Raw genomic sequence first — 24225 nt, forward strand, 5'->3', positions numbered from 1 at the left:
TTTTGGATTAAAACTATAAATTGAACTTTAAAGTTGTATTTATTGTATTTTCCTGTTTAATGTTTTATTATTACTGTCATTATTTTTTACTAAGCTATAATTTGAATAAACACAACTCCTAGAACAGACAAATTACATATATATGTGTATTTTGAAATTGCCTAAAATTATTTTTGCTAAAATAATGCGTAAAGTTTGTGGGATAGTGCGCAACGTATTTGTGGTTTTCAGGTCAGTCTCCGGCTCTTTGTTGTTGTTCTCACGCTAATACGCGAGACCCGAAGAACCGACTCCACTGCGCGGTCGCATTCCGCCCTGACTTCCCCTCCGCCAGCGGCCTGGTGCTTTGAGATGAACAGAAGATGTCGGTTTCGGGGCTGAAGGCCGAGCTGAAGTTTCTGGAGTCGATTTTTGACCCAAATCACGAGCGGTTTCGAATAATAGACTGGAAACCCGACGAACTAAGTTGCCAATTCAACGTCACAAGAGAGAAGCTGCTGATCATCCATTGCAACATCACGGTGAGTTTGAGGCCAGGCTAGCGACCTGACTATCATCTGAAACCGAATCACTCCTCCGAACCAACCGTGTTTACAAACTGCGAGTTTAGTGTTCGCTTTTTTATTTACTTAGTTATTTTTTCACATTTGGCGATATGTAACTAAATTATTCAACGCGTTGTAAGACGAAGATAATGCCGTGAAATAGTTGAATTCACTTTTTAAATGCTGCCAAAACGTTTGGTAGTAACGACGCTGCGGTAGCTATTTTGCTAGCATCTTAACTGAAAGTAACGCTAGCTTGCCTGTTAGCCAAAATAACTGCGTTACCATCTCAAATACAACACATTCCAACTTTATTTTCATAGAAATTGATTTACTTTGATTAATAAACGGGTTACTTTGGTTACAAAAGCCTCTCTCCTTGTAAGAGGGTTTTGGAAAACATTTTTAACGAATACGTCGTAACCAGACGTAACGTCCAGAAGCGGTTTAATGGAATGTTGTTTTCTACCTTTCCAGTAAATAGACGGATCCTATTAGCCAACTTTTTGGCACGGCTGTCACTTTAACGCCTTAACATTTTATGGAAACGATTAGATGCTACACACACGTTTAGTGAATTATTTTCTGGGTGTATTTATTTGAGGACACAAAGAACGTGTCTCCATATCACGTCACCAGTTATATCCCATTTCCCCGTATATTATTCTGGTTTTTAGTCATTTTCAAACTGAAAGCGCTTAAAATCCCATAAGTGCAGATGACAGATGTAAGAACTGGATGTCCCCGTTGTCACAGCAGTTGTTTTTCTTGTATGCTTCAGGTAGCACAGATGAAGAAGCTCTCTGACATCCTGACCACATCCTTGTTTCTCTGCACAAATACACACACGCAGTTCAGCATTCACTCGGTTTTTGGGGGGAACACAGTCTTGTTTTTGCATCACAGGTAGATGCATCTCAATTTTGTGGTTTTGGCGCACAATGGGCTCGTTAAATAACCAGGCTATTGAAGGGAAAAGGTGGAGCTTTGGTTAGCTGGGAGCTCCCAGAGGTAAATGTTTGCACAATTGCATAACTATCAGTTTCTTACTATAGTTAACAATTGGATATGTTGGGGACAAAACTCTCTCTCTCTCTCTCTCTCTCTCTCTCTCTCTCTCTCTCTCTCTCTCTCTCTCTCTCTCTCTCTCTCTCTCTCTCTCTCTCTCTCTCTATATATATATATATATATATAGTGAAATTATTATTATTTTTAATTAAGACAATTGGATGCATAAAACTATATTTGGCAAATTTATTTGTGTAGCACATTTTGTGTACCAGATAATTAAAAAATGTAGAGTTTAAAAAGCTATTAAACAAATGAAATACAAAAAAGAAAATTAATTAAATTAGAAAAGAAAGGACATAACTAAATATTGAATTATGAACTGTCCAATTCTTCTAATTTGGAGCCACATTTTCTCTTTACTGCTGCATAGAAAAACTGAGACTAAAGCATCAAAATCTAAATGTGTTCCTGTTTTTAGATTTTTAAACAAAAAGAGTCATTTAACTTTTTCAGATGATAAGAATACTCTTTATTTTGTATGAAGACAAAGGGGTTCGCTGAGTGAACCGTTTTCTACTATAGATGTTATCTTTATGTTAATGGAATAACATAACACTACAACTGACTGAAGTTCAATATAATCATACATAAACACTCAAGCACTCAAATTTACCTTGGTTTAGAATATACAGATAGTCAAATTTGAACTTGACAGAGCAAATGTTGCACTAAAGTAATGCTCTAGAAGGATATATTCAAATAAAGAAACTATGTTCACCTTTTATTATCTTTTCTATTAGGAAAAAGTACTTTTAGCTCATCTTAGTAAAAGCACCATAACAATTGTGACTGATCATAAAACACACTTTTTCAACAATTTTTAAAATTATTTCCCCTTGATTAGTTCAAAGGGCTATAAACGGCATCTGATTTTAATGTCTGGGAAAAAGTTGGGATTAAATAGGCTAATGACTAGCAAAACATCTTAATGACACTTGGAAATGTTTCCTAATACTCTGAGATTTAGCATAATCAGATTTATTAGTGTTAGCACACAGAGTAATGAGTCTATATTTAAAATTACCTGATAAAAATAAAGCCAATTTTATTTATCAAGACTTATACAACATTAAAACTGACCAAAGGGCTGAACAGATCATACAAAAACATCAGAATAAAATGCATAAAAGCTATTACATATTAACCATTCTGGGTGTTTAAAACCAATATCAATACTGATATTGGTTTTGTTTTAGGTTAAATTAGCTGATTTCAATCTCTTTCTGATTAAGTTCTTTGTTGCTTCCTAATTGTGAGATCGCAGCCCAAGCATTTCTTAACAGTGTTGATTCTGCACAGAGATATTACGATAATAGCTGTACTCTGCATTGTCCAAACCTAATGTGGTTCAAGGCTGTTCATGCTGAAATGCTCTGATTTTTCCCAATCATTTGAGGTGCTCAATCTATAAACCTTCAGTGATCTGATTGTTTCTTCAGATTGGTTCTAGGTATGCTGTTAGAAGTGCTCCTGCACATTATTTTAACTCTGAGCCAGAAAAATACAACCAGTCTGCGGACATTATTTGATCCCAAACAAGCAGCAAAATGTTTAAGATGTCTCCTTTCTTATGCTTTATGTAGTAAATGTACAGGAGGGTAATAAAACAGAAATGCAACTCTAATATTTTCTGTAATAATTGAGTCTTGATAACACTGTCATCATATTTACAGCTTGGCAAATCTGCAAGAGTACTTAATGCATGGGGGTTTGTAAAAAAGGGGCTGACTCACTGAAGGCTGTTATTATTTCTCTAATTACAGGAAATTAAATTGTCACCAAAAATATGGAGACAAGCCCCCAAATTATTAAAAGCTTCCTGCTATTTTCACTGAATTTAATCGTTTTTGTTACAGGAGGCATGTTGTGACCTATTTCAGTCTTGTGTTTTCCTTTTCCGTTGATCATAGACAGCGCTTTAAACCACATAGATGTATAGACGTAGAACAAATGTGTGCGTAATTGCAAAAACCGTGGGCTGAATTTATGTTTGATGTGAGACTAAATAGATGATAAGTTTTACTCAAGACTGTAAAGCAACTTCAAAATCAAGCTCTGAACTTGCAGGTGTTGCACACGTCTTTTGTGTTCAATTCTACATTTATGATGGCCTAAGCTGAACAAAGTGCAACATTGTCTTCATAGGTAATTTGATCATTTAACAGGCCTTGTCTGAAATATATAAGCTGTAAAACTTACAGACTGAAGTATTCAATTTAAGGTGATTTTGTCATTTTAAAAAAACAGGGATGTCCAAAGTGTGGTCTGTGGGCCATCTGTGGCCCTTTAAGTAATTTTTTTAAAAGTCCTCGCTGCAATAATTTTGCCAACAAAACCAAAAACAATTCATGACCCAAAAATCTTTGAATTGTCAGTTTTTATTTTTCTAAAAATATTTGAGCCAATCAGAAAAAATAAATGGCAATATACAATTGTAGTTATACATATACAGCTATAAATACACTTAATACTGATGAAACGATGCATAAAAAAATTCAATGCAACAGTTCCAGCCCCTTTTTTGCTGCTTTATCAACTAAAGAAAAAAGAGAATTAAATTAAAAATAAAACTAAACAAAGTCAACACAAAAAGAAAAAAACAAAAACCTTTGATATTTATACCCATATTCATTACCAATGCAGAAAATCTCAATTACAGGCAAAAAATAGGAAAGAAAACATTCTTTGTTTTTACTTTTAACAAGATAACAGTCTGATGCCCTTCTTATGTTGTGGATCTATAATGATATTCAGATTTCACTAAAAACATGTTTATTATTGAACATGTAAAAGAAAAAGTTTAAATTTAGTGAATTTTGTAGTTTTGATTTGCCAGTTTTAGTACGTATTTGGTCACCAAAGTGTTAAAACAGTTTAATTTCATCAGCTCTTTGAAACATTTGAGTTTTCAATTCTTACCCTTTTTAAGAACGTGTCGATCGTTTCCTGTTGAACACAAAGCATTCAGGTCGCTGACTCAAGATGAAACTCTGTTGAACAAATAAAACCTCAGAACAGTCATAGCTGTTGTTGTTTCTCCACATCATTCTGATGTTTTGTTCAAAAATAACAGAACTTTGAAGCTTTGTTAAAAGATATATTTCAGATCGGAGTCTATTTTTAACTCTTGTAGCTCTGCAGCTTTTATCTCTATTTATATTTAATCTGGATTAGACGTATAAATCGACATCGTTTATAGCCAGCGTAGCATCGTTTCAGTGTTTAAGGTGACGTCTTCACATTTTTCTTGCCCAGCGTAAACAGAAGTTTGCTGAAACTACAGACCTAATTGCAGCTTTGGAGCCTCTTGTCATTCATGCTGGAGGTGTTATTTCTCTGCATCACACCGAGGCTGAGTCCTCTTGTTCAGTGGGCGGCTACGTGGGCTGGAACATTTGGTTTGAAATAAACCTTGACTAGTTTTATGTAAATGTCACCATCTTTACTTCAAGCCAATAAAATTTTGGCTTGAAGAAAATCCTCAAAGAAAATCCAATAATAAAGCAAAATAAAACAATTTATACACCATTTTATATCTGTCTGATATCCATGTTCATGGCTAATAATCCTCCAGCTTCACTTTCTTGTGTTTTAAGATTGTCAAAAATCCCCAGGCATTATCGTCATTAGCATAAATAACCCAATAATAGCCGACCATAATGTCCTGCTAAGCTATGCAGAGACTCAACTGGGCAATGATTTGTGTTTTTGTTTGCAGTCAGAAGTAAAATTTTCTCATTTTTAAGTGTGAAAAAGAACAAAAACGACCCCTGAGGGTTTAATTTTGATAAAATTAAGAGTGAAGACATGAAATGTTTTGTTTCCTTATATTATGACTCTGACTTGTCCAAGGAAATGGGACAGATTATGATCCAAATTTATTAAAAGTGGTCGATATCCTTTATTTACCAGGATATTTAAACTAGGAATGCAACTAATGATTATTTTAGTAATCTGCTGCTATCTACCGCTTTTTCTATCTGATGCTTTTTGCTCTTTCTATTTGGTTTATTTTGTTCTTTTACTGTCGTCTATTAATTGATTTTATTTTGTATCAAGAAAGGTCTTTATAAGTAAAATATATAATTATTATTAATCTATCCATTACTATGATGTTTAATTGGATAAAAAAAAATTACAGAAACTGTAATTTCATTTTTTTTTAGGTTCTTTTTATGTAGAATATTAGAAATACATTAAACTGGATGATACAACTTTTCAGTTTGGGGTTTTGGTTTCCACTAGCCCTTTTTTGACGAACAATTTTGTTTACAGAGACTTCATGATTAATTTTATTAGTTGTTTTTGTTGTTTTGTTCATTTATTTGGGATATTTAAAATCTCTTCCAGTTCCTGTGTTAAATGTTTGTTAGAGTTTGAGATTTATTGATGATGTGCTTTTGCATCGTGATCTCAGTTCCATTATATTGTTTTAAAATGGTCTTAAAGCAACAATATTAAAACAGTAACATCAGGAACAATTTATTGTCCAACAATGTTTAACGTACAGAATAGGATTAAACTATTAATATTCCCAATCCCTTCATGAAACGTTCGATAGCAGATGACTTTTTCATACCTGAAACGGCCAAAATAGTAAAATTTGCATTAATGAAGGGGTGAAATGACCAGCAGTCTCTAAATTTGTCCCTTACTGCCTCTTACAGGAATCATACCCGTCAACGCCCCCGATATGGTTTGTTGACTCTGATGATCCCAGCCTGGCTGAAGTTTTGGAGCGCCTGGAGGATGTTAGGAAAGGCAGCACATTGGTACGTTGCCTCCTATCAGAGGCAAAATGAATATCACATTTTCATCTGCAGTTTGGTTCACGTTCATTCTGTGTTAAGGTACTAAGATCTTAACACAGCTTAGAGAGGTGCTAAAATTTACTTTTTTGATTTACATTAGAAGTTATTCCCTCATCAAAAACATACCTGTTGCCCTGATTCTTTCATGCATGTTTGAGAAATCCTTTGATCTCCATGGCAACCATTTACCTGTGCAAAACACCTGGGTGAACCTAGCCCCGCCTTCGAGGTGCAGCTCCTCCTCAGAACTGCAGTTTCCAAGCATCAGAGTTTCCACATTACAGAGCACTCCTCCCACACGATCCCCCCCACTCAACTCCTTCAGACTAGCCAGCAGCAGTTGGCGCCTGGTTGCCAACTGCTGAGCTCGTTATAGGAGCTACTTCTCAGTGAAGCGCTGGTGAAAACGTTAAAGGGTTAATAGAGGAGATGTGGTAACTTCCTGAAGACAGTTTCTAAAGAGACAGGTTTAATTTCAAGGCATTGCATTGCAACGTAAAATTTCTTTTAAGTCATATTTGATATACATCATTTTTATAACAACTGATGTTAACATAGTTACTTTATTCTGCCATAAAATGGCACTGTGGGCCACAATACTGCCCCTTTAATAGCATCTTGAAATGTTCTTATTAACAGATTTTGCTATTTATCCTCCCAATTTACACACTGGTTATTTATATAGTCCCTTAAGTCGACCTTTGTTGTGAATTGGCGCTATATAAATAAACTGATTTCAAGTTATTTTCCATGTATTAATAGCCCGTTATATTTTTTCACTTTCCAGCTTCTTCAGCAATTGAAGCGCCTTATTTGTGATCTCTGTCGGCTTTACAATCTGCCACAACATCCAGATGTGGAAATGCTGGACCAGCCTCTACCTGCTTGCCCGATTACACAAGAGCGCAAGGTGGGCTCAGAAAACGAGAGCCGTGTTTGTCAAAATCAGAAATTTGGTTCTTTAAGTCGCATTATTTTACTCCACAACAGCATGGGCCGACAGATGAGGTGACGTCTGAAGAGGAAGAGGAGGAGGAAATGGGAGAGGTTCCTATAAATGCTTCTGATCAAATTCGCATTATGAAATTAACCATCTTACCCAGTTACTTTAACTTTCTAACTTGGTTTCCAATGCTGTAATCTGTCGCAGCAGGACATAGATCTGGACCAAGACCTGGACCATTACGACATGAAAGAAGAGGAACCACCAGAGGGCAAAAAGTCAGAAGATGACGGAATAGAGAAAGAAAACCTGGCCATCTTGGAAAAAATACGTAAAAATCAGAGACAAGATCACTTGAATGTAAGATCCGCATCTGTCATTGTTACTTTATCAGAACAAAACTAGAAACTGGCTAAATGTACTCGGTTACATTTACCTGAATATTTTTTTTTTAAATGTTCTCTACGCTTCACTTAAGTAATTTTATTATGAATTATCATTACTCCTATTTGAGCAAAATTCCTGGATACTCGACCCAATTTGAGTAACTTCACTGAATGGAGAATAATTATGTTTTAACCTGTTAAAGTTTTATAATGAAAGAAATTTATCTTTCACCTGATTTTTTTAGGGCTGGACAATATGGGTGAAAAATTAATCATGATGCAAGCGTTGCATACCAGTCGATAGCGATAATTATTGATGAGGTTTTTTTATTATTTTAAAATAGATGAAAACCTAGCATACTGGTGTTGTGGGATTTTCCAGTTTTATCCACAGTTTTCACTCCACGGTGCCAAAAACCTTAAACTGCTGCTGTGCCAGTTGCTCAGCCAGTTGCTAAGCAAACAGATTGAGTGAGTAATTGCTTGTTCTAAAACCATTTTGAAGTGGTTCTTCTCTTACTTCAGTACAGTTTTTGAGCGCTCTTCCCACCTCTAATAGCAGCTCTGATTGTAGTAAGACGTGGTGATCTCCTGTCCGGAGTTGATGTCTAAGAACTGCATATCTGTCCATGTTGAAGCCCTTCAATTATCTACTTAATTAAATTGCAGGGTGCCGTTTCTGGTTCGGTTCAAGCCTCGGATCGCTTAATGAAGGAACTCAGGGAGATCTACAGGTCGCAGAGCTACAAGACCGGTAAACACGCCTATCATTCACTCACCGTAGCTTTTATTCTAACACATTAAAGAAGGTGAATTAATTTTTCTTCCTGCTAATTTCTCAGGTATTTATTCAGTCGAACTAGTCAATGACAGTCTTTATGAATGGCATGTCAAGTTAAGGAAGTAAGTTCAACCTTTGGCTTGTTTTTTTAAACTGATGTGTCTCTGATAAGCTTCTCTAATCTGCTGCATCTGATTTGTGCTTCTGTTCAGGGTAGATCCAGATAGTCCATTGCATAGCGACTTACAGGTTTTAAAAGAAAAGGAAGGAGTGGACTTCATTCTGCTCAATTTCTCTTATAAAGTGAGTCGGAAGGAAACATTTGTATTTTCTTAGTGGGAGAAGAGTGGAAACTGACCTTTTCTCTGCTACCTGACAGGATAATTTTCCTTTTGACCCTCCTTTTGTACGGGTTGTCTCTCCTGTGCTTTCTGGAGGGTAAGTTCAATGTTGCAGTTATACTGTTCATGTCTTGACAAACTATTCATTAATTAAAAACATGAATGATGTTTGTTTTCAGCTATGTTCTAGGAGGAGGAGCGTTGTGCATGGAACTTCTCACAAAACAGGTACGTTCACAAGTCTCTTAGTGTCTAAATTTCATCTCTGGTGATTAGAGAGCTGCATTCATTTATTTATATGTGTGTGTGTTTAGGGCTGGAGCAGTGCCTATTCAATAGAATCTGTTATTATGCAGATAAATGCAACTCTGGTTAAAGGCAAAGCCAGAGTGCAGTTTGGAGCCAATAAGGTATGGTCTCATCATGATTCATTGTCCTAAAAACAAAGTTTTAGACCTTCAAGTTGATTTAAACCTTTAAACTTAGTTATCAAACAATGCCTAGTTGTCTCTTAAAGAAACCCAGAGCCCAGCAGAACGCCAGACCTCTTCTATGGAGAGGAAGTTGTAAAGCTAAGAGTTCAAATAACAGCAAATAATGCAGGTTGGAGAGAAGCAGGAGAAATTAGTGGAGTGAGGAAATGTGGTCGGTTTTTTCTCCAGCAGCAGCCAAACACTCAAAACCTCATTCAAACATAGCCTGGGCTTTGTAAAAACTTATATCTTACCCACATTGTTTAAAAAAATAATACCGTACACAGGATGAGTTTTAGAAATGCTTTCATCCACATGAACCCACAGAAATCTGCCACCGAGGGTTTTAAACATGCCAAACCCATAGGGGGCAGTGTAGCCCAAAGCTAAAAGTGATGTCAGCCAATCAGGTTGCTTCCAGAACAACCACAGCTTCCAGTCAGGAATCAAACTTGGCGTCAGCATTGTCATGGGTGTGGACAGAGAGATTGGTTGAATTACAGCGTATTAAAATGTAAAATTAATTTTCCTCAAATCTTCACTTTTGTTTGGAGTTTTTATTAGAGCTGGACAATATGGCTGGAAAACGCATCACAATATCAGCGTTTCTTATTGGTTCATATTGATAGTTACTAATTAGATGTTTTGTTTTTAAAATCTGAAATGCTGCCAAGCGGGTGGTGTGACCTCTAGCAGGAGGTCACGCCACTACGTTTTCTTTTTAAGCAACTGAAACTGCTGCTGCGCAAATGACTGAACTGGCTGTTGCCAGGTAACCAAAGAGCGACCATCTTTGCTTAGCTCACCATGAAAAGTTGAGCAACTGAAATCTTTCCTCTAAAGCCTACTTCCCCCAGAATGCCGAGCGGTTCTGGATCTAAGCCCGGTGATATTATTGAATATTCTATCAGATGTATTGGCTGTTGATCCCGTCTCTATCGCGATATATATCATCATTCATTTATTGTCCATAAATGCTGTAGTTTTTATAAATAATCCTTTTGATGATTTAAAAAAAGAGTTTCCATGTGGATGAAAAGCCAAAACGCATAAAAATATATTAGTTTTCCCAGCTGGCCGGCTATGTTTGGACTAGGCCTAAAATATGGTGGTTTGATTTTTTCCTCCTAATTAATTTGATGCATTAATTTGAGTTTGTTTACCACAGAAAAAACATTTTGCAATTATGTGGCAAAAGCAGGATGAACATTTAGGAGTTTCAACTTTTGTCATTTGTGTTTTAGAACCAGTACAATCTTGCCAGAGCACAACAGTCGTACAAATCCCTGGTGCAGATTCATGAAAAGAACGGTATGTAAAAAAAAAATTAGAGTCTTAATTAGTTTTTCAAAACATCCAATCTTTCCTTTGGTTGTTGCTCCAGGCTGGTACACACCACCTAAAGAGGACGGATAAGGAGCTGCCACCACTATGCACTGGGAACACGTCAACTTTGGGTCAACTTGTTTTATTCAAAATATTTTCCCTCTTTGACTTACTGGGAATATATCATTTTTCTCACAGAAACCATCTCGCTGCCTCATTTGATAAGTATTCTCCTGGAAAAACTAAACTCTGGTTTCGTTTTGTTCCCCTCTCTCCTTCCCTCGGAGCTTCAGTGAGGAGGAGAAGGCGAGGGCATCGCTCGTCCCGTTTTCTAAATGTTCTCTTTTGTTTTGGGGAGGAGAGAGAAAAAAAAAAAGATTTTTCTCCCTTTAGATGTGAGGAAATATTTTTTCTTTAGCTGCTTTGGCGCAGTGGAGCCCCACAGTCAGTTTCCCTCTTGTCTAAATGACATTTTTCTTTTTTTTAAAAAAGATCAAAACCGAAGCTCTTGAAGTGGCACCTCATTGCACCAGTTTTTAAATTAACTGTGATTTGATTTAATTTTTTTTTGTTTTTCTTTTCTTTTGGAAATTAACAGGTACATAAATGCATTCATAGTTTTTGGACATTGTTTGAAAACCTTTTTGTTGTTGTTGTTATTTGAACATCCTAGACAATAAAAGATGTTGGGAATCGGATCTTAAAGCCGAGACGAACGGCTCCACTTTTCAAAATGTATGAAGTGTAGAATAAAAAAAAGCTTCAGCGTCTCTGAACGAAGATCACCCGAATAGGAAGATTACATGTGATGAGAAGATATTTTACGTCTTGCTTTGTTTCTGTTCTCGCCCCTCAAAGTGCTGCTGGACGTTTCGATTTTTCAGCTCAGATTTGGCAGCAAATTTTCATTCACATCTGTTTCTTTGCGCTGGAATCAGCTCTGTATGGAAAACTGAAGATCTTTGTTTGTTTTTCCCCCCTAACAAAGTGTGGCTATTAAATGAGTCCACTCTTAATTCAGTTTGAAGTTAACCAAAACATTTTTATCTCTTTCTTTTTACTCTTCTGCAGTCAGAAGAGTAAAAAGAAACAGAAAGTTTGTCCCTAATTCACCAAATAAGCTATTCTAGATTATTTCTTACTTAAATATTCACAGTAAACAACCCATTTTATTTACGTTTGCTGTTGATGTTTGACTTATTTGTTGTTTGTAAAAGCTGAAAGTGGGCATTAAATGCTTCAATCTGACATTTAATCACAGAAACCTCAAATTATCCTGAATTTAAACATATTTTAGCTCTTATTGCTGTTTGAGCCTGTTGACTTTTATACAGTCTAACAGATTGTGCCCAGATTGAACCATAAAAACTCAAAGTAAACTTACTTCAAGCGCTCTAAATGTTTTCAGAAATGAAAAGCAGTTTGCAAAATCTAAAACTGAACCATTTGTTACCAGTTTCTTCTGGACCTTTTATTACTTTTTCTGTTAAAACATCTTGGTTTGCTGTTTAATAGCCACACCTTGTCAGTTATTTTCAGCTTTCCTGTTTCCAGAACCCTTTTTGTCTCCAGAATGTTACATAAAATGTATTTTTTATATACATTACAATTAGAGGGAGATTGGTAATCTGACGCAAATCTAAAAATCTTGAAATTCAAACATTTTACCCTCCTGTAACACACTGTAACTCAATCTGATGTTTCTTTTGCAGTTTATTTGCTAACACTGTCTGCAAAAGTATGTCTTAAAGGCAACTCAGGTAATCGGCGACTCACCCGAAGGTTCGTGCATAATTGCTTTGGGTTATCTGGTTTTTCTGGCTGAACAAAAAGAAGCTAAATGTTTTAGAAAAACGTCTATTTTCATCTTTAATTCAGTCGACGTTGAAGACGCTGACGGAAGGAGCGTGGGGTTTTCTGTAGCATGACGTACCTCTTCTTCGATATCCACTGTAATATTTGCTTTGTTTACTCCCAGCTCTGGTGTGCAATCAAATGTTTCCGGCTCGTTTGCGTAGCTGGTCTTGGAGAATCGCTATAGGAAGATACGAGGTTCATATTATCAGGTCGGAGGCATAAAAAAAATTAATAAAAAATCTCGCTCCATATTCTGTTGTTGCATTTGTTTGGGGGAGAGTTTTTCACCAGGAAATTCACATTTTTTTGGCATTTTTACCAACAACTTTAGCTGCAAAGTCTTCATTCATCTGGTAAAATGCCTCCTAAAAAAAATAAGCCGAAACGCTGATCACAGGAGATGTTAAAGGACGCTGACGGACAGGAAGTGATCACTGTTTGGAAACCTCAGTTTTCTCTGGATTGTCGTTGAATTTTGAATCTGTTTGAATCACCAACAGAGAGACGATTGAATCTTGCTTTTGGCTCGCCCCACTATCTGTTTATTTTTCAGTTTCCATTTGAAGATATTTTGACCATGTACAGCAATTTGTAAACTTGCATCAAGTTTATGAATAAAGAATTTTAAAATATTCAATGTTTTCTGCTGTTTTTAAAAATTAGAACTGCATTTATTTAAAAAAAAAAAATAGAAATGTACATATATCCAGATAGCCAAGCATCAATACATTACTTTTTTTTTTAGCCTGAATGAAAAAAGTTAAGGTAGATTATCTTAGGTAGAAAACTTGAGGGTAAACATTTTTTTCCACAGAATTATAATTGTGTATTTAAATGTACAAGGAAAAACTAATTAGCAAAAACATCAAGCCCCAGAAATTGCTCAAAAATTTTTAAAAGCTCTTAGATTATATATTTTGAAACCCGTAATACTCAAGATTAAAATATATAAAAATAAATGAATGAAATATCAAAAGTAAAGAAACTAAGTTGAGATTTTTTTAAACCATGTTAAAAAATTTTGTTGTGGTTTTCATTAAATATACAATATTGTCCTAAAAGTCTTTGTTTTTTCCAAAAATCAAATTTTTAATTTTATTTATTTATTGCCAAAAGATGAGTTAGGCAAAAAAAAGACTTCTATTGAATTTTGATTATTTAAAACTAATTTTAAAAAATTTCAAAACAAGATCGCATAAAAATACAAAAAGAATAAATTATATTCAAGTGAATCGCCAATATTTTCATTATATTTAGCCAATTTTCTCAAGAACAAGAAATACAGTAAAAAAAAAATTTAAGAAAATTTAAATTAAAAAAAATAATAATTTGCTGTAATAAATGAAAAAGAACAAAAGAGGCTGCAACAAGAACGATTTAATTTCTATCAGGGTAAGACCAAATAATACAAAAGTAATACACAAAAATGTTATTCCTCATTTACGTCACTTATGGAGACACAGCCTCCTCAAACATTTATTTCATCTAAATACAGCATGTTCCTACTGAATGTGGCAAATATTTACCTCATTATATACTCAGGACTACCTATGATAGAATATATGATAATACATTTCATACAACATACAGCACAGCAAAGGTGGGAAAGATGGAAAATGGCTTCCAGAGGCTTTGATACTGTGACACGAAATGCAGAGTGACATCTGTCCCATGACCAGCAGCTACTGGGAAACAATAAATTCACATCTAATCCCAGCAACTGCATATGTCTGTGCAATGTTTTACATTTACTGTACAGGAGGGGGAAGAGCAGATGTGTAGTGTCCTTTACAGTAATAACTACTTCATGTGCCTCTGCTGGTGAAAAAAAGGTTATATAATCAATAATCAAGCCTGTTTTTTGTTTCATAATAGCCTATAATAAAGCCAGGTAATTAAAAAGAAGCCAGTTTGTGCTGAACCTGACTGGATTCTGTTGATTATATAAGGAAGTATTGCTTCGCCATAATTTCAACTTACTTTATTGTGAATGTCTACAGGAAACCCAGCACAAACATTTAGTTAAAGCTGCAGTATTTAACTTTTATTTAAATATAGATATAATTTTTTTTTTTTACATATTTGTTAAAAATGCCACCGTGTTTTGACAGTATGAGACAGATAATCAGTGAAAAGATCAAGCTCCTGAACCTCCTACATCAGATTCTATTACTGTCTGACAAAACACACAAAAACAACCAATCAGAGCAAGGAGGCGGGGTTTAGCGCTGTCAATGAAGCTTGTGTACTGGCTCTTAAATGTCCCAACAGTAGAGAAACAAGTCATTATTACAGGGAAACCATTTATCCGTCGACAACAGTGGCTATGCTAACTAGCAAGAGGGTGATTGACAGCGCTAAGACCCGCCTCCTAACTCTGATTGGTTGTTTCTAGTTTGCACTAGGAGAACACGAAGAACATCAATTTCTTCAACAAATATGTAAAAATTTGTTGAAGAAATTTTTATAGAATTTTTAAAAATAAAAGTTACATACTGCAGGTTCAAATGAAAAAACAACTTTCAAATAATTACAGTTTGAGCAACACTTCACCACAGGGACTCAATGAGCATGTGCTTCAGTCTCGACCTCACGTTACCCCAAATACACAGGAAAAACAGCGGTGCATAGAAAACCAAAACAAGAAAAGTAAAAACAGAGCTTATTAAAAACCACATCATCACAACGGGACAAGACGACCCACAGAGTTTCTGAAATAATGACCATTTAGTTATACATCTTCACAGCTTTGTCAAGCGAAATACTTTATTTTACCGTAATAACTGTCTACTGAATGCTGAGGAAGTTCTCAAAAACAAAAAAAATTACACTAGATGGAAATTTTCTGGCTGGAAAATTCACCAAATCTCACGCATTCCCTTCAGTCTTAAGTGGAAATAATTCACTTTCAATTTAATATTCTATCTTATTTTACATTAATTTATGGAATAACACCAACAGCCACAAGATGACACACTAATGAAAGGCCTTATGTTCACAAGCATCCACATGTAGGGGGTTAATGGAAGAATATGCCAAAGAGGGAAAGGAAACATCCATCACTCTGAGCACCTACAACAAATATTACCATAATTTACCACTTTTGTGTCTTTTTTTTAACTGCAGTTTTGGTTTTCCTTCATTCTTCCCCTGTACAACATTGATTTGGAATGTTTATCCAATAAAATCCCTAAAAACTGAACCAAAATCAGCCTGTTCAACACATTTATAGCCAAACACTCCAATATGGGTAAGCTGGGGTAATAAAGCAAAAAAATAAATCCAAAAAGCTTGATGTTTTACAGGCTTAAAAACGGCTATCGCACTTTACCTGAGAATGTGAAAAACATCAAATAATCTTAAAACAAAACAGGTCCCAGAACAATAAGCTTGATTAAACAGAAGAGGATAAATTGGCAACACTGGTAAAGATGTGAAGGCCTTCAAATAAATCAGGCTTTCAATATGTTAGAAATCTAATTTTCAACATAACTGTTCAGTAGGGAAAAGAAAAAAACGTTAAGAAATAAATGTGTTTATTAAAAACCCAATGCTTTAATTCTTTAACTGGAACCAGTTGATTTGGTTACATCTGACTTAAAGAAGCCGTGTTTCCATTACAAATGTGGCCTAAACTTTATCGATGTTTCGCTCATGTCAAAAAATTACAATTTTGCAGCTGCTGTGTTTCCATTAAATAAGAAACACAATTAAAATCAAAAGTGAATCTGTTTGTTTAGGCAATAAATGGCTTAAAAACATGCTGTGCCATTGTTCTCATTCCACTTCCTGTTGTCGTCTTTGTCGTTTCTGTCAGAAGTAACATTTGGTTGTTGATCACATGATTTGTCTCGTATGATGCGAAATTTCCTCCTTTCAGCCTTTTATTGAAAAACGTGTTTTTCAAAATTGCTTTCTTTCCTTTATACATATTTATTTCCATAATTTCAATCATATAATAAAATGGAATAGCGGATATTACAGCTAACTCCAAATCAACTTTATTTTAGCTCATTCAACTTTATTTTAGCTCATATACTGTCTAAAACTGTTTTGTAGGATTTTATTATTATATTTTTGTGCTAATTTTGGCATTTTCTGAAATTTTTCTCTCTAAATTGTTGAATCATTTCTGTCTAGGTCGTTATGACAGAACATTTGTCTTGCCTTGTGCCCAACAAATGTTGTTTGACCAGTTAGAAACTTAACAATTACGTCCTAACATTTTTGTTACATCAAATAAATACACTCAAAATAAAGTTTGGATTGAATTTTTCTATTGTGGGATTATTCTGCTGCAATGACAGATGCATTTATAACAAGGTTTTTAACACATTTTTACCAGAGGTGACAACACATTTGTTTGAATCTATCACCCAGTGAACATTTCTTAATTGACAAAAAAAAATAAAAAATCACTCATGATTAAACTGCAGCTTCAGCTGTAGAGTTGATGTTATCGCTAGCAGATGAGCCTAGCATAGCGGCAACATGAGAAGGTAGAATAATGACTTTGACTCCTGGAAAACTTACTAAATTTAACCCTGACATACTGTTTTAAGACGCAATAAGCAGAATTAAGATTGATTGTAACACCTTTGTTGCATTCAAACAGAGTCAGATATATTTTTATACTGCTAGTTATCTTATACAGATTGTTAGCTATATAAGCTAACTAGCCAGGTAATATCCCTAGCTAGCTGGTTGTATAATGGCTATTAGCAAGATGAAAAGCTATTAAACAGTTAGGAAGCCATTATATCACACAAGTGCTAGTAGTTAGCTAGCTAGGAAGCTGCTAATGAATGGCTGCACTTTTCAAAACTAGTCCTCAAATTAGAGACAAGTTCTCTTAATATTGTGATGCTAGCCAATGAGTATTAGCTGAGAAACCAGCTGCTACTCCTTGCAGCAACACAAAGAGGATTCAAAATCAAGCCGGAAATGTCAATTTGTGAGTTTGAGTACTGCAACACATGATGGGACCTGAATGAATCAAATAAACACCTCAGGAGATTTCTTTAAGCCATATCAGACTGGAGGAAATCAACACACATGCTGAGCAGTAAAACAATAACAGCAATTTGTTGAACTTTCTAAAACTTTTAAATTTGCTTAAAAGTACGTTTCTGTCTCCTTTTCCCCTACATTTTTCTACCTAAAAATGATCCTGTCCTGCGTTAAAATGAAGGGCACCTAATTCTTAGTTGTGTTCATAATTGTTCCCTTTTTAGCTCTCCCTCTCCGCTCCTCCGGCCGGCCCGTCTGTCCTACATTGGGTCGTCGTAGTTGTAGGTGGGAGCCGCTGAGTACTGGTTCTGCTGCATGGCTCCCTGTGCAGCTCCCATAGCCGCCTGCTGGGCGGCTTGCTGGACGTGTGGGTTCTTCCAGGCCCCCGTGGCCCACTCCTCCTGGGCTTTACCCAGACTCCCACCGCTGCCACGGTAGAAGTTGTGAACCTGGACAAAGGAAGGCATGAGAATTAATCACTGCCTAAACTAGAGCTGAAACGATTATTCTGATTAATTATGATTAATCGATTGTTGAAAAACTCATGGTAATCGATTAATCGTAATTAAAGCAGTAATTAAAACTACAAAAATATATACATGTTCTGCTTTTAAGTAGGAATAAATCGATTCATCTTGATTAATTGATGTTTGAAAATATTGTTAACTAATCTAGTAATTGATTATGTTGTTAACTGGAGCAGATTCAAATCAGAGCAATTTTTGTAAAAAAATAAAAATAAAAAAAACATAATCACAGAACTTATCAAGCCAGAACTGTACAATAAATATACAAGATTAAAACAGAAAATCTAATCTTTTACAGAAAAAGACTAAAGGATAAAAAGCACAAAATCCACAGCTCTAAACCATACTAGTAAAAGAATAAAAGATAAATGAACCACAGCTCAAACTGAAATTGAACCTTTTGTTAAAAACACAACACATAATATACATATAATATAATACAATAATAATAAACCAAATTTAAGGACCGCGACTGAAAGGCAAAACCCAACTCAGATCAAAAAAGCTTCCTGATTCACCCGAAGGAAAGCATAATGATCACCTTAGTAAGGGCAACGAATGAGAGCACAGCCACGGCAGTGAACATGACGGTGGGAATCAGCATCACCACAGCTGAGCCGATGTTGGTGCTAAAGAAGGTGATGGTGGCCAGCCAGCCGCTGAGGAGAACCACAATCAGATCCTGAGTCACGTATGACAGAACCGTGAAATCATGGCATGCATGACAAACAGCGCTTTCATCTAACGACTCAGTTTAACAGCGCTATGCAGCATACCCAAAAGAACCTGAGAAGGATCATTAACTAAAAAAAATTCAACATTTGAAGGGGACATATTAAGTACAATTTACATTTTGCATGTTTTTTTTACTTCTATTTGGGTTTCCGGTGCTTCTATCAGCACTTATAAAACCACCCAGCCGTTGTTTGGCAATAAGTTAATATTTTTTAGCGTCTGGAAAATGAGCTGTTTCAAAAACCTTCCAACATTGCTACTTAGCAACCCCAGCACAGCCCAGCCTGTTACCTAGCAACCCAATCGGAGCTCTGGCACGTTTGGCCAGCTGGTTTTATGGTTGTATGCACTTTACAATGGCTGCTGGAAAAGACAAGCGTTTCATTGTCGTTCAAAAACGTCTTGCTGCATTCTTGTTGGTTGTGCGGCTGGCTCTACTTCTGCTTTTCAAACATGTACAGCTGAGTCTTTGCAGTCATTTTCACATGTGAGTGTAAACGTTGAGTGGGGGGGCGTGGCCAGAAGCACTTCATTTGAATTTAAATTGACAAGATGCCCTAAAACCTGGCAGTTCTGCATGATTAGAACCTGTCTGACAACGTGAAGCAGGTCAGAACAAGATTCTGGTCAAAGCAGCTGACCAAACCTGCTGGAGCTCTTTAACGGTTGCTAGATAACTGTGCTGGGCTAGGCTGGGGTTGCTAGGCAATGGTACAGTACCCATAAAATGTGATTTAACAATCGACTCATTTTCCAGAAAAACATAAACTTATTGCCAGAAAATGGCATTGTGGGTTTTTTTAAGCTCTTCTGCTGTTTATAGAAGTGGCTGGAATTATGAAAACATCCAAAATTTTAGATTCATTAAGAAATTAAATATTTTCAAAACTGGTCAGGTTCCCTGTGTCTGGTATTAAAATTTGCAGGAAGGCCTGAAACATTTAAGTGAGTCGAGAAGAAACGAAGCGAAAGTAGAAGAAATCTGTACTGAAGCCAATACTTTTTCACAGCACTGTGTAAAAGTTAATAAAACGCTGAAAGCTCTTACCAGACCCCCCAACCTGGGATGCCAACAGCCTGGATGATACTTATCACCACCTGAGCCATGAAGACGAAAAAGAAAGCCATGAAGTTGAACGAGCTGTCGGTCCTGCAGAGAGACAATGATTGACTGAATAAATGATTCAGCTGAAACTATTTAAAACCGCTGAAAGGGAGGCATGCTTACTTAAATGCCTTGTAGATGGGCCTGAACCAGCACACGTAGGAACACGGAGTGAAGAGTAGGAGCCACAGGAAGGCCATGCCAAAGTTGGTCGCTCCTCCACCTCCGCACATCCAGGCCAGGCAGCCAATCAGGTTAACGGCTAGCGTGGCAGCGTTCACTATCAGCATCCCAGAGACACAGAGCAGCAAAACCCATCAGCTGGTTCATCGTGCAGCAGGATTTAATCACTGTGGATTCCTATGTTAAATAGGGAAAACTTGAGCTAACTGGAACTGCTAGTCTTTGCTGGAATAAATGTAGCTGTAAGTTTAGAGCCAAGGGTATCTTAAAATCTCCAGGCTTCGGAGAGCATTTAAAACGTTTTAAACATTTTAAATGGCCATTTAATTAGAAAAAGCACAGTTTGCTAAACCGTTCGAAGGGAATATGGCAGCAGGATTTATGAATACACTCCTGGCACAGCTTGACCAGGAACTCTTCTGAATACCAAAGCACACCAGAGTCAAATGTGGGCCAACTGTCTACCAGCTTTGGTGAAATTGGGTCATGCACACAAGGAGACATTGTTGTGATAAGGGGGTTGGGTCAAAATTTCTCAACAATCTCATTTCAGTATGCTTCACATACACCACTTCCATTTTTCCTTGACCTTTGTCAGGTCGGACCATGTTGTGAATTTTGGACAACTGAGGTCAGATTTGTCAAATTTTGAACCTGATAAAGTCCATCATTATTATTTTAATCTGATGCGTAAAAACATAAAACTTTCTTCTTAACGTCTTTTCTCTTTTCAATCTAAAGTAGCACATTTTTGGAGCTGTCCAAACATGTTGGAACTCAGTTCGGGTTGCTAGGTGAAGGGCAGGACCTACTGATTTGTGGCATCATATTCAGAACGTTTTTGAAACGGCTCATTTTCCAGGCACCAAAAAACATTCACTCATTGCCAAAAAACGGCTCAGTGGGTTTTCTAAGCACTTGGGCATTTTTTAAAAGCAGTAGAAACACAAATAGAAGTAGAAAAAATATATAAAAATTGTGGATTTAAAAAAAATAAAAATTCACAATTTTTTGTGGATTTTTTTATTTTAAAAAATTCACAATTTTTTGTATATTTTGTGTTGTTTGCTAAAACAACAGAAAATGTGTTGCTTGTTTGTTAAAACCAAACATCTTTTTTTCCAGATGAACTGCAAATTGTTCCTTAAAATTTGCTTAATTTTGCAGTATTTGGCTTGACGCTGCGTCAGTGTTGCCCTCTTTAAGAGATTCCTGTAAAACTACAAACATTTTGCTTCTATTCACTAATTAAACTACTGAGTTGGATTTTATTTAGACGTATCAAAGGGAATGGGGCTTAATGCGAATGAACATGAATTAAATAAACGTTTTCATTTCACTTCATTTAATTGTTTTGCTTTTTGCTGGATCAATTTATTTGAGTGTTTTGGCCAACTGTGTTGATTTAGAGTGTCTCATAAATAAAATCGTATTGTATCAAGGTTTGTATTTATGTCTACTTCACATCAATGCTGCTACTTTGTTTTGGTTTATCAGATAAAATTAAAAAAAATTCATTGCACTTTGTGGTTTTAATGTGGAAAACTGCACATGAAATACTTTTTGGGACACTTTAGAAAATCATACATAATTGATTAGTGATTAATATATTATTGTTTATAAAAATAACCAAGGTCAAAATTTTCAACAATAAAAACAGAGATTTTTTACCACTTTGCCTGAATGCAGTATTTTAATGACTATTTAATGCCAATAGTCATTTTAATAAATTCCTCCAATTTCTTTTTTTTTTTAAATTTTTTAGTCAAAATAATAAATGTAACAATGTAATTTTTGGTGAACAACGTGATACGGCATAAGGAAACAACCATAATACACTTTAGCTTTGTGACTGACCTGAAGGCAGGTGAACTGATGCTTTTGTAAACAACAGAGAGCAAAATATTCACTATATTCACTCACAGATCCAGAGGTAGTAGAGCCTCTTGCACATGGAGCGCCGTTGTTCTGGGATTTCATCGAAGTCCTGGTAAAAACATGGCTTGAGGGGGATGAATCTTGGCAAGGGAGGGAAGTTGTTTTCTGGCATACACAGGAAAAGTAAGAATGAATCACTAATGAATGAATGAAACACTTTGTGTATCTGAGTGACTCAAAAGTGGGAAAGCTCACCAGCCATGATCACTGTTCAGTGTTTTCCTCCACTTTCCAAACAGATGCAGAAACTTCGATCTGAGAGGCCGTCAGAAATAAAACTGCAGAAGAAGAGTTGCATGAACATCACCAAGACTACTACTGCTTCTTTCCTGCCTGATCAAAATTTAAATTATTGCAACGATTTGACTGCAGAGAAAAGAAAAAGGAAAGAAAAGAAAATGGCAATGAACTGACTGAAACACTTAGCTTTATTTCCTTTTGAATATACAGAAATACAGAGTTGGTTGTAACCAGTTATATTTACTCAATTACATTTACATCAGTAATATTTTGGGGAAAAAATACTTCTAAGAGTATTTTTCACTACGCTGTACTTTTTATTTTTACTTAAATAATTGTATTATATAGTATTTCTTCTCTTATTTGAGTAAAATTTCTGGATTTTATATCCACTGAATGAAAAACAAAGACGTTTGATCCAAAAATTCATCTGGCACAGACACACACCTGCACTTTTTCTTAAAGTTTCACATTGAAAAAAAATAATGTGGAAAAATGTTCCAAATCGGATTTTATTAATTTTGCTACTTATTTGAATTATCATCACTTTGGCCTTGAAATTCCAACTTTATATATTGGTCTGTCTGATTATGTATTTACATTTTTATTTACATGTTTTTACATATTAAATATTGGTAATTTGATCAGCTGCTCAGCACATGAGCAGACTTTTTACAAAATACTTTTTTAGTAACTTCTTGAATGGCTACTTTGTACTTTTACTTGAGTAAAAATATGTTGAAGTAGTACTACTCTTTCTTGGGTACAATTTTTGGATAAATAGAGGTGCATTTTGTAGATATTACAGCTACATTTAGCTGAATGTAAGGCACAGTATGGCCTTGTCCAGATGCTTTAAATGCACATAAACCAGAGTGTAGAATCCACTATATTACATTCTTACACTATATTTATCACAGATGACTGTTAAACTTTATATAATTGGTGGTAATAAACCCCTTTTACATTATTTTACTCTTAGTAACCATCGTTGATTGTGCATATGTGATTGAAGTATGAAGGACACATTCATCCCCAATAGCTTAACAGCTGAATCTGTCAAAAAACGTCCTGCTTGATGGTGATTTTAGTGAAATAATGATAAATAATAATAAATAATGTCAAATATTTCAGCGGTGGTGCAGCAGCAGGACGCGGTGCATCGTGATCACAGCGGATAAAGGAGCGTCCTTCAGCCTGTGTGAGTCACGGAGCCTCGGTGATGCTGCTGATGCTGCTTAAGCTGCTGATGCTGCTGCTTCATCCTCATCGTCCAGACGAAGCGCAGCTCCAGCAGGAACCTGCCTACACATCTCCAGGGTTTTCACACAGCAGCCACAATACGCTTCATCTCATCAAGCAGTTTCTCCTTCCGCCCTCTCTGCAAGCCAGGCGTCTAATGAATGAAAATGCATTGATTTAAAACGTCTTACCTCCCGTCTACAATCCAAGAATAACGCTATAATCCTCCTTTTCCTTTAAATTGCATCTTATGGTTATTTTTTTCCCCTTCTGATAATACCCGCTGCTGAAAGGAGGAATTTGCTATTTAGAAAAACATATATAGGATATATGGAGGCCGCTATTCCTCAAATGATGGGGCTGGGAGTCAGGAGTGGTCACGTGACATGTGGTCTTTTTCTTTTTTTAACGAACAACTCCCCCTCCCTTTCCTGCGAGACGGGATTTGCTGCGGCCCGCAGGACCAATCAGAAAGCTGGAATGTTCGCCAAGCCCCGCCCCTTTTAGATTTCGTCCACGAACATGAATCTGCTCTGATTGGCTACCAATCCGGAAGCTACTTCTTTTTTTTTTTATTCTGTTATTATTATTATTATTATTATTATTATTATTATTATTATTATTATTATTATTATTATTATGTATTTATTTATGTATTTATTTATTAACAGCATACAACAAATATTGTAAGAGGAAAATAATTTGTAATTT

General features: G+C 35.8%; 2 protein-coding genes across 3 annotated transcripts; one reads left to right on the forward strand and one right to left on the reverse strand.

Annotated features, from left to right (window-relative positions):
- The first annotated feature begins 260 nt into the window (after positions 1-260).
- Positions 261-13166, forward strand: LOC129366821 (ubiquitin-conjugating enzyme E2 Q2-like). Of its 2 annotated transcripts, none has more exons than XM_055040878.1 (13): positions 261-521; positions 6284-6388; positions 7215-7337; positions 7418-7474; positions 7578-7730; positions 8426-8510; positions 8599-8659; positions 8750-8840; positions 8917-8975; positions 9058-9106; positions 9193-9288; positions 10596-10662; positions 10736-13166. In XM_055040878.1, the coding sequence occupies exons 1-13, from the start codon at positions 363-365 to the stop codon at positions 10765-10767; spliced, it is 1137 nt and encodes a 378-aa protein (XP_054896853.1). In that variant the 5' UTR covers positions 261-362; the 3' UTR covers positions 10768-13166. The 2 variants fall into 2 exon arrangements, with proteins under 2 accessions (XP_054896853.1, XP_054896862.1); XM_055040887.1 differs by having other exon boundaries at positions 7581-7730.
- A 730-nt stretch (positions 13167-13896) lies between these two features.
- Positions 13897-23899, reverse strand: scamp5a (secretory carrier membrane protein 5a). The gene is made up of 7 exons (XM_055040906.1): positions 23706-23899; positions 22228-22310; positions 22018-22137; positions 20035-20191; positions 19855-19956; positions 18613-18730; positions 13897-17993 (listed from the first exon to the last, which is right to left on the reverse strand). The coding sequence occupies exons 2-7, from the start codon at positions 22232-22234 to the stop codon at positions 17805-17807; spliced, it is 693 nt and encodes a 230-aa protein (XP_054896881.1). The 5' UTR covers positions 22235-22310; positions 23706-23899; the 3' UTR covers positions 13897-17804.
- Positions 23900-24225: the final 326 nt, after the last annotated feature.

This window comes from Poeciliopsis prolifica, unplaced genomic scaffold, assembly GCF_027474105.1.
Source record: "Poeciliopsis prolifica strain line A6 unplaced genomic scaffold, Auburn_PproV2 SCAFFOLD001, whole genome shotgun sequence".
NCBI lineage: Eukaryota > Metazoa > Chordata > Actinopteri > Cyprinodontiformes > Poeciliidae > Poeciliopsis > Poeciliopsis prolifica.